At 30.8% G+C, this 18,795-nt stretch overlaps 1 protein-coding gene across 7 annotated transcripts in view; it reads right to left on the bottom strand.

Moving 5' to 3' along the window:
- The window catches only part of LOC132727355 (spermatogenesis-associated protein 1-like), a 65,456-nt gene extending 47,728 nt beyond the window's left edge, over window positions 1-17,728 (bottom strand). For 2 of the 7 annotated variants that reach the window (XM_060712794.1, XM_060712844.1), the window contains exons 1-2: window positions 17,398-17,728; window positions 8,840-8,946 (exon numbers count right to left, since the gene is read on the bottom strand). In XM_060712794.1, the coding sequence (XP_060568777.1) occupies window positions 8,840-8,946; window positions 17,398-17,457 (167 nt within the window). In that variant the 5' untranslated portion in view covers window positions 17,458-17,728. The remainder of the gene's footprint in view (window positions 1-8,839; window positions 8,947-17,397) is intronic. The other 5 variants (XM_060712803.1, XM_060712852.1, XM_060712827.1 and 2 more) reach the window with 4 other exon arrangements.
- Between the last annotated feature and the right edge of the window lie 1,067 nt (window positions 17,729-18,795).

The following is an 18,795-nucleotide window of genomic DNA, read 5'->3' as shown; positions in this document are numbered from 1 at the left end:
TTCAAAGCCATATGTCTATGGACTTTGAAAATATTTGAACTATTACAAAAACTTTAACATAAGTGGTTACGCCGATGCCGACGCCGACGCTCGGGTGACTGCAATAGCTCTACTTATTCTTATCGAATAGTCGAGCTAAAAATGTTTTCGTGTAAAAGAGACGTTATGTGACTTCGCACCAAATCTATAACAGCAGGACATTACATAAGCGGAGCAGGACTTGCAAGGGCAATCTATGATATCCACTAACCCATTAAATTGGGGCATAATAATTTACATGATATTTATAAAGTAATAAAATAGGTAAAACAGTGTCGCATTAAAGTGATGTCATAATGATAATTTCTATCATGAATGACATCATCTACCATAAGTCTATGTCATGTGATCACAAACAAGTCTTAAGACAATATGCTGCACAAATATGATGTTGATGGAGACTAACACCTATAATTAAAAAAAAAAATTGTTTTATTTATCTTTCTATTCAGTCTCATAATTCAGTAAAAGTCACAATATTGTTAGCTAAAAATTTTACTTGATTAAAAAAAGTTAAAAACCGACATTAACAGAAAATAAGAAAACAAATAGCGAAAATATTTTCAACAAAAAACACGTCTTTCCCTAGGTTGATTAAATGGTGAAGGGATAGCTTGAAACGTGATAATCTGGTTAGACGCAACCTTACGACAGGTCCAAGGAGTGTTAAAATACTTTTAATCCTTCCTCTTTACCCTCTGCATAACATTAGGATTTATAAAATCAAATGTTACCATTAAAATGCACTTTGTTAAAAAGATCAAAACATTCTAGACTAATGACAAATCAAATCTCTGTAAATCTGTCTGAAAAGAGTTTTACAAACAGATTTATGTAATATCTGACTGCAACGCAAAGCCCGAAAAAAATCAATTTGAATTAACATAAATAACACGTAAACTTCTCAACATTCTTGCCCAACGGTACTGTGAAGCTGATTTAATTCACCGTTGCTCTCCCTTTAACATGCACCTTTGTGACATGATATAGAGAACCATATACCTAGTAAACTTAAAGTGACCACCTCTGTAAAGCAACTACCTGGGGGAGATGAAAGATTTGGTTGTTGCTAAGTGAAGGTTCTCTATGGATCATTTCATACTGTTGTTGTAAAGAGGTTTTTGCTTAACAGAGGGCTGCTGTACTGCTATATCATTGTACTGCTATTATACTGTATAATACAAAATTGTACAATTATAAACTGAGCAAATTCTCAATTTTTAAAACCTTTGTCAAAGTATGAGATGTAATAAAATTTTGCAATAAAATATTTAGGGTATATAATTATGAATATTTTGTACAGGTCTGATCATCCAGTGAAGTTAGATGACTTTCCAGTTTATTCCACATTAGTATATACTTTCTTGACATTTGAAATTCTGTTTAAATAATATGTTATAAATGCTTTATATAAACTCTTTTTCAGTACAAAATGGCCACATACTTTCCTAAAGTTATTCAATTGATCTGTTTTAACAAATTGTTTCAAATCTGAACAGTTTAACATTAATCCTAAATCTCCCGGTTTAATAAGAAACCCATCAAAAGTGGCTCCCTGAGGATTTTAAAACATTTCATACTATGTCCTGAATTCCAATATCAACCCTATCAAATATAAGTCATATACAAAATACACTAAAAAAATCTAACATTATCTATGATACAATCTTTTTTGAAAATTTGTTGTATGTAAGATAACAACCTGAAAATTAACAAATATTCCAAGATTAGTATGTCAAGTATTATATAATGCAGTTTAAGATGGTTTATAATTAAAGACTATCATTTAAATTTGATTGCCTTCTGAAGCTATGCTCACATTGTTGCTAAAATACCGTAAAATTCCTATTAAACGCCCCTGGGGGCTAAACATTTTCCAAAAGGGGTGCTATTATTACAACACAGTTTTTCCTGAATCAAAATATCACTGTAAATACATTTAGTGTTAGCAAGTGTTGGTAATAACATTAAAAAGTGTTATGGTTTTAAAGTTCATATTATACATATTTGTGTTTACTATATAATAAAATGGATTCTGAATGATTTAAATAAAATGATGGCTTTAATTATGAGTTCAGCACTGATGAGTAGATTGTTTTCCTTATCAAAAAGCCTAGGGGGGGCCTTTATTAGGGGAGGGGCATTTATTAGGAATTTTACGGTAGGTCTGTCTGGCAGTTATGTACTATAAATTAAAACAAGTCCTGACAGAGACCTGCATAATGTCTTACAAAGTCTTGCATTTAGTTTATACTAATTTATTTCAGTTTGATTGTGTTGGAAGCTATAAGCTTAATGAATCACCTTTGAATTCGTTCCTGGAACCAACCAGTACTAAGCAATGAGTGTAAAGTTCCTTGCTCATGGAAACAACAGCTTGCCCCTGATGAGTTTTGAACCCATGCGGCCAGCAATCCTTAGATTACTTAAGTCTGACACATTAACTAGTCTGCCATGCCAACACTGTAGTTTTGCATTTAAAAAAACTATAGTAGCTGGGTTTTGAACATATCAAATTGCCTACTAGGACTTAAATCAGAAAACTCTTACACTGTCTTATTTTTACATTTGTCTTGCATCATCCAATCTATGGTCCTGTGTTGTTCTACACAGATTAAATGTAGTTTTGGTCATGTGTCTACATAGGACTAATCCTGCATTGATGGATATCATATCAATCATCTTGCCACAATAAGCATTATCAAAAATTTAACTGTTGACCTGTGTTCATGAGCCCCTATTTTAACCAAGTACTGCATCAGCATAACTTGCACAACCAGCCCGGATTACCATGATATTTACTTTACCTTTAGTAGGGTCATAAGATGCATCCTAAGTCAACGCACAGCAGATTTACCATAATTTTTCGGACAAAATATTCCAATTCAATCTGACTTAATGTCAAAGACTGCCATTTTGTATTACTTTAAGTAGTGCCCATGGATTGGCTTCAGTTTTAAAGATATAAGTCAGATTTTATCTTCAGTTTTATTAATATTTAATATGCACATTTAACAAAAGTTCTATTATCAAATTTTAGATGAATAGCTGTTGAATTAATATAACAAGCCTCATTATAGTGCTTCCATCTCATTGGTCAGTTTCAAATCTTCACTACATGCAGCAAATCAGATTTCAGCCAATGACAAAATGTACAATCTTTTGTACATAGGAAGTTTCTAATTGTTTTAACATTTTAATTAAGACTAAATCTCCACAAAGTCACAAAAAGTTCTTCTCATCCATTGATAGATATCAATATCAGATAATTGCCTATTAAATATAAAATTACCAATCTTTAGATTTATTATTCTCAAAAAAAGAACACCCAAAAAACAATTAACTTATACATGTATTTAACTGATATTTAACAAATTCAAATATCAAATGACATTTTTCCCCATTTAATGACACAGTTAAATTAATGTCATTTTGCAAAATTGTACTATTTAAGGAGGCCAATCAAACCAAATCCATTAAAATATCAATGCTATGAATGACAAAGAAAAATCCATTTTCAAACAGATAGATATAAATATTATTTTGAGGTCCTTAGGTACCAGCTCAATGGGAAAACAAGGCTTAAAAATGTCTTTAATTTAAAAATCCATTTTTAACGCCAAATTAGGTCAATATTAACAATTGAAAACTGAAATTTGATACTTCAAATAATTGTACTATGAAACTATTGAAACAAAACAGATCAATTACCATTACTGAATAAAATGACCAAACCCTCGCCCAAATATTAGGAATTAATGATTATTGTATGGTTTTTCAAGGGGAAAGTTTTATGAAATTTCAGATAATCTGGCTTTTTTTTACATAAGTTTAACAAATATCTTTTAAAAAATTTTATAAGGAAGGAATTTCTTCCAGAATGGCACAAATAGAGGATATTGAATGAGTGTAAGTTCTGTGAATACTGCAATATTGCACAAGTTGAATAAAATCATAATATGCGAGCCTCTGGCGAGTATATTATTTTATTCAACGAGTGCAATAAATTCAGTAATGAACTTACACAAATTTAATATTCTATTTACCACATACCCAAAATAAATATCGTTTAAAGTTAAATAAGAGTCATTTTTCATTGACGCGCCTATAGTATAACGCTAACATTTAGCGGGTCTTTACTCTATGTTTGTCAAAATATATGCATGGCCATGCAATACCCTAATTTACAGAGTGCCAAAATCGGCACGGGTGTGTGATATAAATTTCATTTTACTTAAATTCTTCTAAGAATGTCATGTATTAAAATGCAACTTTGCAGCTGAACTGTTTGCAATAGCATGTATTTTTTCCGGCCAACGTATAATTAGAGAGGCACCTCAAGGAGTTTTATGATAAGAGGCAATGATTGGTTGCATTGGGGATTTTAACAGCTGGCGCCAGTGGACAAATGGTTAAAATATTTCAACATCAAAATGTTAAAATCATGCACAGTCATCAGCTAGATCATAAGACAGCTGAATTATCTTATGGTCTTACATACATATTGGTCTTATATTATGGTCTTATATATATTTCTAAAAATAGGCATGCACTGACAACAAACTGGAAACTTATTTGCAATGAAAATGCTTAGAACGATTTACATCAGATAATATAGTCTTCCACTTTAAGTCATTTGTTTTTTCAAAGTTAATATAAAAAACAGCTTAAAAATCATAACATAAATCATGTTTATGGTATTAATAATTTAATAGTTCAATAACTTGTTACTGACTCCACTATACAGACAGGGTTAAAAGAAGTTTACTTAATGGTTAATAAAAAAACAATAACAATTATTATGCTATGATGCAGGTTTTTGGCCATAAAGAAAAACTGTCAGACATGGATAAATTGTATAAAAAATATTTTCAGGGCTTCAATAAGTGGAAGTTTGTGAGTCATTTGGCTAATGTAACTTCTAAAATATAACACCCCAGTTACACAGAGCCATCGGTGATTGATCGGTAGTTTTTTTAGCCAAATTATGGAGTGAACCGATGACAACGTATTTAACACCGATATCACCTATTGGTCACCTGTTTTCCACCTATCAACTGCTATTGGGGAAAGATAAGTTTCATCGGTGAAAAATTACCGATTGGGATTTTTAAACACGTTTAAAATTCTCGATCGGTGAAAATATTTTAAAAATAACCGACGGCAACCTATATCAGGAGATATGCAAGCTCTTAATCACCGATATCGCCGATCGGACAAAGATAACCAAATATGAATCACCGGCCATATCTGACGGAAAGTGTTTAACCACTGATGACTAGCTATCAAACACCGATTAATCAGCGTTACGCCCGATTTAGCTCCGATTTACAAACAATAAAAACCAAAAGTATTTCAGCAATTAATCATCGACCCATTCCCGTTTGAGTTTGCTTTCTGTCACCGATGGCCGTTTACACAGAAAACCAGAAATAAAATCACGCATGACAACCGATCATAACAGCGAGTAAATTTAAAATTATATGACCGATTGGGGACCGACTGTCAGTGTAACTGGCCCCTAACCCTTTTCTTAAATCTTAAACCTACAAAAAGTGACTTCCAATGTCAGACATTTTGCAGTCTTTGACTTCCACATTTTGGAACTTAATGGATGTCCTGATTTTAAATTATGCAAAGTTGATTCTCATGTTATTTCACAAATGATGTTTAGTTCATCTGCTTAGCTCATTTCATAGGAAAGTGAGATTTGTAAACCAGTGGTTGCAGATTTGATCCAAAAGTGCGGGTGAAATTCTTCTAACAATCTATTTGTTACACTGAGTCCTTAATCTCTGATAGCTGGTCCAAAAACCATGTGGGGCTTAAGTACCAGTAGTTGGACTTTTGTGAAAAACTTGCTAATAACTGGATATCAGGTAGTTATTCAAGAAAACCAGTTAGGTCGACCAACTGCTGAGTTAAAACTAAACATTTAAAAATTGCCATAACAACCAAACAAACAAACAAATAATTTGCACAAAATGATTTAGTTTTTCTTGTAAGTTTTTTGTTTTGTTTTTATTTGGGGTATATATGTAGGGGGTTAATAAAATTACAAAAATAATATTTATTAACAATATTGCAGCTACAAACTGCTGCTATTTTACAGCACTTAAATGAACTGGAACTTTGAACAAATGAAACATGACTATTATAGCTTTATTGACAGATTTGGGCCATGTCCAAGCCGACGCAAGATTATCTTTTAATATGTAATGCATAATACGAAACGGTATACACATTGTCTAATCTTTTATTGATATCATATCCATACAAACACACTGGTAATATCTAGAGCGTTTTGAAAAAGATCCGATCATTTAGTAAAAATCAGATAGCTGTGAGATCTTGTACAATCTTTAATACTAACAAACCAACACAAGTTTTTCAATGACATAAGTTCGACATAATACACAAAAATTTAAAGCTACCGACTTTTTGCTTTTCCTAAAGTAAAGGATCGCAAACTTAAATCTAACTTGTAAAGTTTTCCTATTTGTAGTAAAAAAGGGAGAAACCATTTAATGAATGTTTTATTAAACCTAAAGTTACAAAAAAAATAGATTAATAATAATAATATGTTCTTGTCTGGGTTTCACTACATTGTACATCATGTAACAATCAAATAGAGCAGCAATTGCAACATTCTAGTTAGTTTTAATTTTAACGCAAATTAATCTGCTGAAACCGAAAATAACCAGCATTTGCAACCAGTATAGAGCAAACCAGCCTGCACATCAATGCAATCTGACCATTGGCTCTGTACTTTTATATTTTCATCTTGATATATCCATAGAATTAATAATGGTTTGAGTTGAACAAGTTCATTTAAAAATTAAGCAGGCAATGATAGCCATTTAGACATAAATCTGATCAATTTATTTATCAGGAAGAAAATCAATCAACACATTAAAAGATTTTCCTTTTACTCTGAAGTCCTTTCAAAATATTAAATTTTAAAGCAGCATGCTTCCAGATTAGCCAAAAATTTTCAAGACAATCAAACTTGAGGAAAAATATACTTAGATTTTAATAAAAGTAAAAAGATTCAAGATTAAACATGATTGACATGTTATGTGTGATTTAAATGACTGATTTTGGAGTATTTAACACCATATTGCACTGCATTACTAATGCAGTATGGGCTAGCTACTTTGAATATTTTGACCTCTTTTTGATAATTTACGTGGATTGTAAATAATGTTTGCAATGTATAAATTAATATCTTTGTTCACTTTACAACATTTTACTTTTAAATACATTTTAATGTTGGCATGCTGCTTTAAAATTTAATATTTTGAAAGGTCACTTCCTCCATTACAAAACATACAGTAAAAGGCAATGTTGCAGTGAAATCTGTTTAATGAAGTATTTTGATTTAACTTTGGCACACCATTAGGTCATTGATAATTGAATGAACTATTATATGACCAAGTTAAAATAGTGTTCAATTGAACTCTAAATACTAAGTTTCAATAAAAACAGAAAATCAAAACAAAATTGCTCAAGATCTCTTAAAACCCATTAAACTCAGCCATTTAAGATCTTATAAATAAGACCTGGTTCATCTACAAGTACCTAATAAATGGGGGAAAATAACTTTTAATTATCATGGTTGCCCTGGTTATCTATCACACTATAAGCTATTGCTTGGTATATATCAAGTGACCAAATCCATTTTAACATAAAGCAAACTAGTAAATCTTCGAGATCAATTTGAGTAAGAATTTTCGAAAGATGGTAGATTCACATTATAAGTCATTTACTGGCATTTATATGATAAAAGTTGTATTACTTCACTGCTTCTATCTGACAATACAGCTTAATATTATAAATCCAGGGGATAAAGTCTGAATTTAATTGTCAATATCTAATGATAAAATTCCTAATCATTGTCCTCTTAATAGCTTCCCATGAGACCCTTTATTGAAATTTAAATAAAAAATCAAAAACAGACCGTTCATTTGTTTTTCTGCCTTTTACGCCAATTAAACATGCTTTATACGGTAATATCTAGTTATGGTCAATCAAACAAACTGGCTTTCCTGGATAACTAACAAGTTATTACCAATTTCTCCACAAACGTAATTACCAATTTCTCCACAAACGTAATTACCAATTTCTCCACAAACGTAATTACCAATTTCTCCACAAACGTAATTACCAATTTCTCCACACAAACGTAATTACCAATTTCTCCACAAACGTAATTACCAATTTCTCCACAAACGACTGATAATCCCACATGGTTTCTGAATCAGCAGTGAGAGACAAATAACATATAAATTTAGACTCAATGCCTGAGATCAATTGTAGCGGAGAATTTTCGCCTTACCAAAGGATCCAACCAGCAACCCCGCGCTAAATCTGATGCTATGTGAACAGACATAAGAAAGAAGTAGATTTCTATTTTACAGATATATATCTGAATTGTGAAAAAATATTACTGGTGCAACAGCCTCTTTAACAATTGCTCCATGTAGAATTAAGCTATCGTTAATGGAATAAAATTATAGTTTTACATTAGAATTCAAATTTGAATATAAATTCAATTATTCTTTTTTATGTTTAATCTGTTGTTTTATAACTTAAACGTTTATAAACTGAGATGCAATAAGAAGCAACTAGTTTAGGATAAAAGTCTAAAGACCAACTATCTGTCATGTGACTTTATCAAGTATATGTTAAAAATATTTAAAAAATGTGTCAAAAACTGACACCGGCTCATCTTTTGACACTAGTCACAGATGTTTGAATAATTTCTTCCACAATTTTAAATCATACAAATTTAACTTACCTGATAAAACCTATGGAAACTGTTTCATTAATGTTTTGGTTTAATGCATTATGGTATTTCTCTCTCCAAATTTCTGGTGGCACCAAGTAAATGTGAAGATCCGACATCTGCAATAGATATATACATGTATATAACAAAAAATAATTAAATATTAAAAGACATTTTTTATATTAAAACTTACTATACTAAAAATGGTGTATCATAAATGCACTTGTTCATCTTTCGATCTGGGCAAAACCATTCATCATAATGGCAGCATGGCCGAGTAATTAAAACACGTCAGACTAGTAATCTATGGATCGCTAGGTGTGCCGGTTTAAATTTTGGTCTGCACTGATCACATGGGTAGATCCAGTCTTTGCAGGTATGCAAAAGCATTTGAAAATCTAGTGTTTAATTAATTAATATCCCAGTGCCTGAAAAGTATGAAGTGGCTAAAAAGTATGAAAACATCAAGCATTAAAATTGACTTGCATACAGCAAAAATTTAAGGTCAGTTTCAATAATTTTGATGAACTTAAAGGAAGGATGCGTATGGTTGATATTTTTTATTGTTTTTCAAGAGTTACTGTATCCAAAAAATAAGAAAAGAAAGCAATTTCCAATCAAAAGAAATGTCAAGCTTGACAATTTGTGTCTCATTGAGGTTAACAACTTCTTCTTCATTTTACTTTATGAAAGAAAGTTAAAATGGATATTTTATATTTTGACAGACTGTTTTTCTCCAATTACCTCCACAGTATCAAAATTGTTAAAGTCTGTTGTAGAAAATTCTTTGTGCATTATATCAACTGTTGTAATACAATTGCAATTAAATTGCTTTTTACCAGTCCTTGGATTATACAAAAATCAAAATTCATTCTTATATTTTCAAGCAATAATTTTCTAATTTAAATTTAATTGAACTTTCTTTCAATATTATAAAATGGAAAGTTTCTACAGGTCCATAAAGATCAAACTCTATCTTAAAACTGTATCACTATACTTTAAATATTAAATCAACTCTTCAACGGCAAAGGAAGTGTACAAAATATATATACACAGGGAGGACATTGTGTTCATTATAAAATAGTGTCATGAGGTGAAAGGCTCTGATTTCATGTTATATATTTGATACAATTTCATTTGTTTGCTTCCTAACTATCTATTTGAAAACATTACGAATAAAGAGGAAAATGCAAAAGTGTGTTAATTAACAACAAACATTATCTAATCGGCCCTTAAACATTACAAAGCATACCGAAATGAAATTGATCAATAGCATTGGTTATTTCAATATCCTCTTTATTTCAACAGAAAAATATTCATTTTTCCAATAAAACTAATCAAAAAACAAATTTCAGCTACAATTTCTATGATTGACTCATTTCTGATGTTTGTTCTCTATAAAGAACAATCAGTAATTTTGTACTAAAATATCAATGGATGTCCAATCAAATTGGATTGTATGTTTTAATTCCTTAAATTACTGAGTCTGATACATAACCGTTTGATTATTTGTCTGGTTTAAAAAAAATTTTTTGCTCATACATCCCGGTAGTTGATGATCAGCTCACCTTACCAGCTTTCCTGGATAACTAACCAGTTATTAATCAAGTTCCAAATCAACAACCTTAACCACTCAGCCATGGAGGCTACTCCCCTACTGAGCTTAATGCACCTATTGAACTTAGAGGGCAGACTGACTCAGTATTACATCTGATTACATGAAAAACTTTTCCTTATTCAAAAAATGTGGGAATGAGTTAAAACACCTATTTAGGGGGTTAAACAAGTTTTTAATTATTTCATCAAACTGACACTTATAAGAACAATAAGTAACATTGTCATGCTCTTCATTCTGTAATGAAAGAAATAAAAAATCTTAAAATTTGTCGTAATTTTTTTCTCTCACTCTACTTCAGTTTAAATATCCCTATCAGTTTTATCAGAAACTCTGAACAGGTTCAGTAAAACTTTTGTCAATATTTTCTTAAAACGAGTGAAAGTTTGAACTAGCCCACTACCAGTGTCAACATATCGTACCGTTGCTATTTAAACATAAAGACGTCAAACACTTAGGGAAATGGCCTCCGATGTATTTGGCAACTCTGATTATAAACCAAAAAAAACGTATCTGTAAGATACCCGTTAATCTTTCAACTGTCACATTTTGATTTGTCTCTATTCAATGTTTCTATATTGCAGTTCTATTTTTTAAGGGGGAACATAAACTGATATACGGTTTTAATCAGTAACCCAAATAAAAGTCTGGAATTTAAGTACGCTTTAAACTTCAAATGTATTCGATTACATGGCTTAAACTTTTAAGATTAAGGGAATTTGTTTGGAAGACAATTTAACGGTGATAAACAATGACTTCATCGTAGTACGGCCCTTTTATTTTTTAAGGGAGAGCCACTGTCATGGAAACAAGGATACTTGTAACAATAATTCATAAATTTTAGTGAAGCAAGAATATATAATTTTTTCAGGTCCTAAGCGAGAGTGTTACTTCATGAAATTTCATAGAAATAAAGCAGTTGTTTCCTATTTACATGATTCAGTACACCTTTGGAATTATAAAACATCCCCCACTACTAGCTGGTTGTCATGTTTTGGTTGACAACTGTCAACATTAGCAACTTTAAGGAGAAATTCCATGAAACAAAACCTGTAAAATCAAAAAGTCTTAAGCCTTGGATTAAATAGATAAATTTATATAGTAAAAAATAAGTAATCAACTGCAAATCAACTTTTATGATACCAGTGTGGTTACTGAACAGCCTAGCCATCTTCAGGGTTCATAAATAATTTATAGATGTAAGGTATGAGGATGGATAGTCTTGTAAGGTATGAGGATGGATAGATGTAAGGCATGAGAATGGATAGATGTAAGACATGAGGATGGATAGATGTAATATATGAGGATGGATAGATGTAAGACATGAGGATGGATAGATGTAAAGTATGAGGATGGATAGATGTAAGGCAGGAGGATGGATAGATGTAAGGTATGGGGATGGATAGATGTAAGGCTTGAGGATGGATAGATGTCAGGTGTGAGGATGGATAGATGTAAGGCAGGAGGATGGATAGATGTAAGGCAGGAGGGTGGATAGATGTAAGGTGTGAGGATGGATAGATGTAAGGCTTGAGGATGGATAGATGAAAGGCTTGAGGATTGATAGATGTAAGGCTTGAGGATGGATAGATGTAAGGTATGAGGATGGGTAGATGTATACTTGAGGATGGATAGATTAAAGGCTTGAGGATTGATAGATATAAGGCTTGAGGATGGATAGATGTAAGGTATGAGGGTGGATAGATGTAAGGAATGAGGATGGATAGATGTAAGGCATGGGGATGGATAGATGCAAGGTATGAAAATGGATAGATGTTAGGCATGAAGATGGATAAATATAAGACATAAGGATAGATAGATGTAAGGTATGAGGGCAAAAACATGTACAGTATGAGGGTGGATCATCGGACCCCCAACACCCTCACACTAATTACTGGATGAATTAACAGTGACACCTAGTTAGGGCCTTAAAAAACAACATTCATTTAAAATGGCCTCTTATTTAAAAAATTCAGAATGTCTGTAAAAATTATAGGCTCCAACTAAGAAACTTATAGGGAGTATAACCTTTAAAAAAATTAAAACCTTAAACTTCACAGCAAAATTCTTATATTGAACATGTCTCTCCTAATCTGTAAGACTTTAGTTACAAATCAATATGATTGAGTGACAGAATAGCACTCTTTCCTTCCATTATATCAGAGATGTAATGGGCTCAACTGGAATTTTAACACAATTATTGATATATAACTTCATCAACCAATACTTGCAGGCTAGTATAAGCCACACATGATTAATGGAACTTATTGTTACATCTTTACAGGCTTTCAATCAAGTGTAGATAGTTTCCGCTGGGTTGCTAGGGGTTACAGAAAGAATCAAAGCCCTTTCTAAAGTAAATATTTTGTATCCTGACGTTTACAAGAAGTGATTTCTTATTTCTTTTAATATAAGCTTTTTTTGGAAAAAAGGAAAATAAATTTTGTTTGGACATATTTTCTTAATATATATGCAATTCAATAATAGATATTTTTATTTTCAAGTATAAATAATACATAAATAATTTCAGGGAATAATAATTATCAAAATATGAAGCTTAGGGTATTGATTCAGATTGATGTTTATGAATTATTGTTGTAAATTCCTACTCTTAGCCAGCTTAATTGTGGCAACTGATTTTGTCAATTTGACCAGGGCAGGCCAAGATCAGCATGCACATCTATCAGTCAGTACATATTTGAAAAATTCTCATAAATATATTGACAGGTTTAAAACTTAAAATCATTCAAACACAAGCTGTTGTAAATGTTTCTAAAAAGGGAAGATTAACATAATTATGCATAAAATTTTGATTGTATTTTTGAATAAAATAAACAGTTTTAAATGAAGTTGACTTCCATATTTCTATATAATTATGTGATAAACATTTAAGATTAAAAAGTATTTAATACAAAACAGTGACATCAAAACAGCAGTAAATACTCAAAGCACTTGAAATGTTTCTAACTATGTTTACAGAAAATGAAATAATTTAAACAAAATATAATCTTTTAATATTTTAATCCACTTATTTGCATATTACTATTTTACACTAACATACCTAATATTTAAAGTACTTTAAGCATGCAATGCCTATTTGTCAAACAGAATATTTTTTGTTTATATAATTTTAGAAAATCACATGATTTGTACAGGTAAAATTTAACTACCAATGAATCATTTCATGGGAAGAAACTGAAGAAAAACCACTGAAAAAACCATAACAAAAAACTGAAAATTCATTACAAAAAAGAACGGAAAAATCAACAAAAACTGAAAAATCATAAAATGTTTTCAACAAATGAAGTGTTTACTTCAGGGAAAGCTTTTGTCTTGAAGCTTCATGCCTCCAGATGAGTCAAAATATTTCAATAAAAGCAAACTTCAGAAAAATGTACTAAGATGTAAGGAAAAGTAAGCATTATGTGCGAGTACTGACTGATTTTTCAGTATTTACAACTATATTTCTACTGCGTTACTAATGCAGTAAAAGGCTAATTATGCATATTTTGATCACTTTTTGGTAATTTACATGGTTTGTTAGTGCCATTGATAATGTGTAAATTGCTTCCTTTTGGTTACTTCACAATATTTATATAATTATACATTCAAATACATTTTCAAAATTTTCATGAAAATTAGCATGAATCTTTAAGGGGAAATTTAATACATAGAGGATATTCAAGTTTTTTCTATAAATACATGATTTATTTTCATCGAGTGGTATGAAAATAAATATTTCATGAGTGGCGGTAGCCACGAGTGAAATATGGTAATTTTCATGCCACAAGATGAAAATAAATCATGTATTATAGAAAAAACTTGAATTTTCTGTTTATTATATACATTTTTTCTCTTTCTGGACATTAAAATTTGCAAGACTTTCCCTTAAATTTTGAGTACTGGCAGAATTTAAAAGAAAGTAGTCCGGCAAGACACCAGTGAAAATACGGAAAATATGTTTCACTGCAGTGAAAAATAAATTTTTACAGTGAAAATACGGAAAATGAAAATACGCATTTTATTTCATCAATATTTCTCAATATTTCATTTCAAAGTATATAATAAATTATCTTAATGGCATTTGTTCACAAGGAAGTACATCACAGTAAGATTCCTAAATAGTTTATTTATACATTTACAGTCAGCTTGCATTGAGAACTTCCTGTCATTGATAAAATGGTCATATCCTGTACATAAAAGTTTATATAAATAAAACATCATAACATTCTTACATTAATTTATGTCATGAATTTCACATAAAAGTCAACAATAGCCACAGACATACAAATGTGATAAAGAATATTGTAAATCAAACATTTTCTTTTCTTATATTTCACAGACTGGATGTGTGTGTATGTGTATATTCACACAATAACTGAAATGTTCACTATAAAAGATCTCACATTGAATGTACTTTTGTTGATAATTGTAAATAGAAATCAAAACATTTGGCTGTGTATTTTAAAGTACAGTCAAATAAAAATGATCCTTGATATACTAGAGCCAGTCATGAAATGAGCCGTGTCATGACAAAACCAACATAATGGGTTTGCGACCAGCATGGATCCAGACCAGCCTGCGCATCCGCGCAGTTTGATCAGAATCCATGCTGTTGGCTATCAGCTTCTCTACTTGCAATAGAGTTGGAAAGTGAACAGCATGGATCCTGATTAGACTGCGGGGATGCACAGGCTGGTTGGATCCATGCTGGTCGCAAACCCATGATGTTGGTTTTGTCATGACACAACTCAAATGAGTTCACTGTCTTTGGTGCTATTTTAGTCATTGTGGGGGTATTTAAATATAACTATTGAAGCTAGTTCATATCGGCTATATCAGATTAACGAGCAAGAATTTTATGTTTTAAATTACTTTAAAAAAAATCATTATGAAACACACTCAAGATCCTCTAAGTTCAAAAACTTGTCTATCATCTTCCATATTTTGTCTTTCATATTTTACTAATACCCTTAAAATGACTCTTAAATGGCTATTATACAAAGTACAGTGTGACTTCACATGTTAAATCTTAGATCTTTTCTTATTAAAGATTAGGATATGTGAAAATGTAAATGTCATTAAATCATTCCTGAATTCAATAGATACTACACTACATGTCTATTTATTAACTAAAATTAAAGATAGTGACAATAGACTTAAACAGGTTATAAAAGTAATCTTTCACACAACAAAAAAAACGGTGTGCTTTTATAATATCAGATTTGTGTGACAAGAGGTGTACGGTTGCCTAAACAACGCCAAAATATCTTTTCTTTTTATGATATCAAATATTAAGTTGCATAAACCGTTTAAGAGGATCAAACAAATAAATGTTCAAATTTTTTGTTAGTTTTGTCAATGTTTACAGATAAATATTTAAACCAAATTCTTCGTAGCGTAATACAATTGTAATGAAAACATAGTTTAATCTTTTATTGAACTGGAAATCCTATTTACTTTAAGACTAGTCAATTTGTAGCTATTTACTCTACAGACTGAAACACTTAAAACACAATACACCACGAAAACAATACAGGTATTTTTGCATATCAAGTTTTGATATGCCTGAGATACCCTTTTGTTTATATTTGACAACGTATCACATTATTTTTCAAAATTGCATAGAGGTATATATGTTACAAAAATAAAATCAAAAATATTTTTAATGCATTTTTGACAATGAATAATTTATTATGTGTTTTAATTTTTCAAAGCACATTAAAATAATAAAGCTTTATTTCTTTTAAAGTTGATGCATAAATATGAAAATCATTTAATAATATATATGCCAGGAATTCACAATTCAAGCAAAAAAATTATCTGTTTGTATCAAATGTAACATCAATAAATAATATTTCAGTATCTTGAAGTGAGAAGTTGTTAAGATTTATAATTCTTGAGGTTTAATATACCTCAAAAACATATTCTCTGAAATTAAGTGAAACAATTCCACTCAAATACATGTAGCAGCTAGAATTATTGTCACGACCATAATCAGTAATAGTAAGTCAGCCTAGTCTGGGACTCGTACCCACAATCTTTAAAATTTACACATGAAAATATAATGATAATCAAACAAGCAGGAAAATTGAAAATGTAAATAGGTATAGGCCTAAGCTAAGTTGAAACAAATCTCCAAATGAAGGCATACTCAATTTCTTACAATAGTACATATGAGAACGTAATGCTACCAAAAAAATCCCTTCATATCTGATGCGGTTCATTTCTTGTTCAAGACGGATTTTGTGAAGAACCACAAATTCTCTGAAATTTTAGTTTTACCCTTTCTCAAACTGGAATAATTTTCTTGTAATGTATCAAAAGAAGAAATTATAATGCAATCACAATTTTAGAGGATTTTAGAGTGGTTGAATGCAAGCAAAATTTACCAAGTGATGATTATCACATCTACAAAGTTTTAAGCTAAGAATAATAACCAAAAATAAATGAATAACCAGATGTTTTTTTGTTGTTGGGTTTTCAAAAATAATACTATATGTGCTCAGTGCAATCAAAATGGAACCACCACAATTTTATAACTTAATTTACACTAGTGGGTGCAAATGATTAATCCATTTATCAATATACTGTTAATGTTAACTGAAACACGTTATCTACAATGTTTCCGTCTGAAAAGTCATGAAGAAAAAAAATGTTGCATGTTGAAAATCTTTTTTAAACTCATAATATTCGTGAACAACTGTTCATGATATTAAACTGTTCATGATATTAATTTTGTTTAGACTATTGCCGTATTGGTTTATCCAATGTCAAATAATATTTAAAAAAAAAGAATATTATGTCTGTGAAACAGAAGTTACAAATTCTAATCTAACCGGTTCTATAGACTTTATCTATTTCAAAGACTCAAACTTGTTAAAAAGTTTTCCTCACGAAAACCAATTACTAATTCTACTTTCAGTTCGTAATTGGACAGTGCGCTAGGGCTCACCTGTTCAGACGGTGGACGTCTTTCTCGATCACTCGAATATCCATTCATTCTACTACTCATTTTTATTGTTAATTCCAAACTTTAAGACATCATCTAGGACATAATGGTTTTAAATTAAGTTTCACAGTTGTAATCCACGCGCCTGCTTTCACCTATGGCAAGTCAAGTGTGGTATCCAAGTACGCTAACAGTCATGTGATCTCACATTTGTAACACCTCCGTGTTTTACATAGCGTTAAATAGCTTCCGATTACGTGCGAGTAACACAACCGTATAATTTACATTACCCGCCAAAATGTCAAAAATCACGATACATGTAGATCTAGACTAGTACAATTTTCTTTAATCGAGCTCTTTTTGAAATTTATAAGTAGGAATTCATTCCTGATTTACATTCTTGCAAACATTTAAACAAATGATAAAGTAAAAAATATCGAAGGCAAGAAGATCTACTTGATTTCTGATAAGAAAATGTAACTATCATATAAAATAGTTTGCATTTCTTACTCGATAAGCTACCATCAAAGGTTTTAATTTAATTTTTCTATGGTTTCATTGATAAATGTTGGATGAAATTTAAATTGAAAAAAATGACTGTACATCGCATTTTGAAAATAATTCTCGAAATGGATTAACAAACCTGATTTAGACATAATTCGTTGAGAGCTTGCTATTTTCGCAATACCCCTTTAATAATATGCAATTGAACTCTGTTCTAACAAATATTGCGTTTATTAATTGAAATGCATATTCACTAGACATATATGCACTCACGGTTAAATATGAGGATTTGCTTTTCGGCTTGAAAAGTGGATTATTTGACATTGGTCTCTGTCGTTTAAAAAAAAAACAAATATAAAATTAGTTTCAAATCTCCGAAATGATGCCACTTATACTTCACTCCGACTTATTTTTTTAGAACCTTTATTTAAAATAGCTATGTTTTAGCAAGCGTTTCGTATTTAGTTATCGCTCCTCGTCCATATGAATAACATGTATATTTATAGAGAAGGTGGGAGGAAGGCACAGGCACGAGCGGCCACCTGAGAAGAATCACCAATTTTCCGCAATCAAGCTGAATAGCTTCCTCATATAAAGGAATCTAAGGTCCCTGGCAGGACTCGAACTCATAGCGTAAGGGCCAAGTGGTTTGTAGTCAACGGCTACAGGTGCCACATATAACGTTAGATTGAGATATAAATTCATTTATAAATAATGATATATGGACACGAAACTTTAGAACAACTTTCCAAAAAAAAAAATTACTAATTTTATGCATTAAATGTTTTAGATTTAAAAGAAGATGTTACAACAATACGGATTGCAGCATTTCGTCGGATTTATAGATTACTTTTATTGAAGCAAGCTGTTTAAAACATCTTCATGTATATCTTAAAC

Source organism: Ruditapes philippinarum, unplaced genomic scaffold (genome assembly GCF_026571515.1).
Source record: "Ruditapes philippinarum isolate M1 unplaced genomic scaffold, ASM2657151v2 ctg2729_1_1_1_1, whole genome shotgun sequence".
Lineage (NCBI taxonomy): Eukaryota > Metazoa > Mollusca > Bivalvia > Venerida > Veneridae > Ruditapes > Ruditapes philippinarum.
Note: the sequence above shows the minus strand (reverse complement) of the source record. Positions and strands in the feature narration are given on the sequence as shown.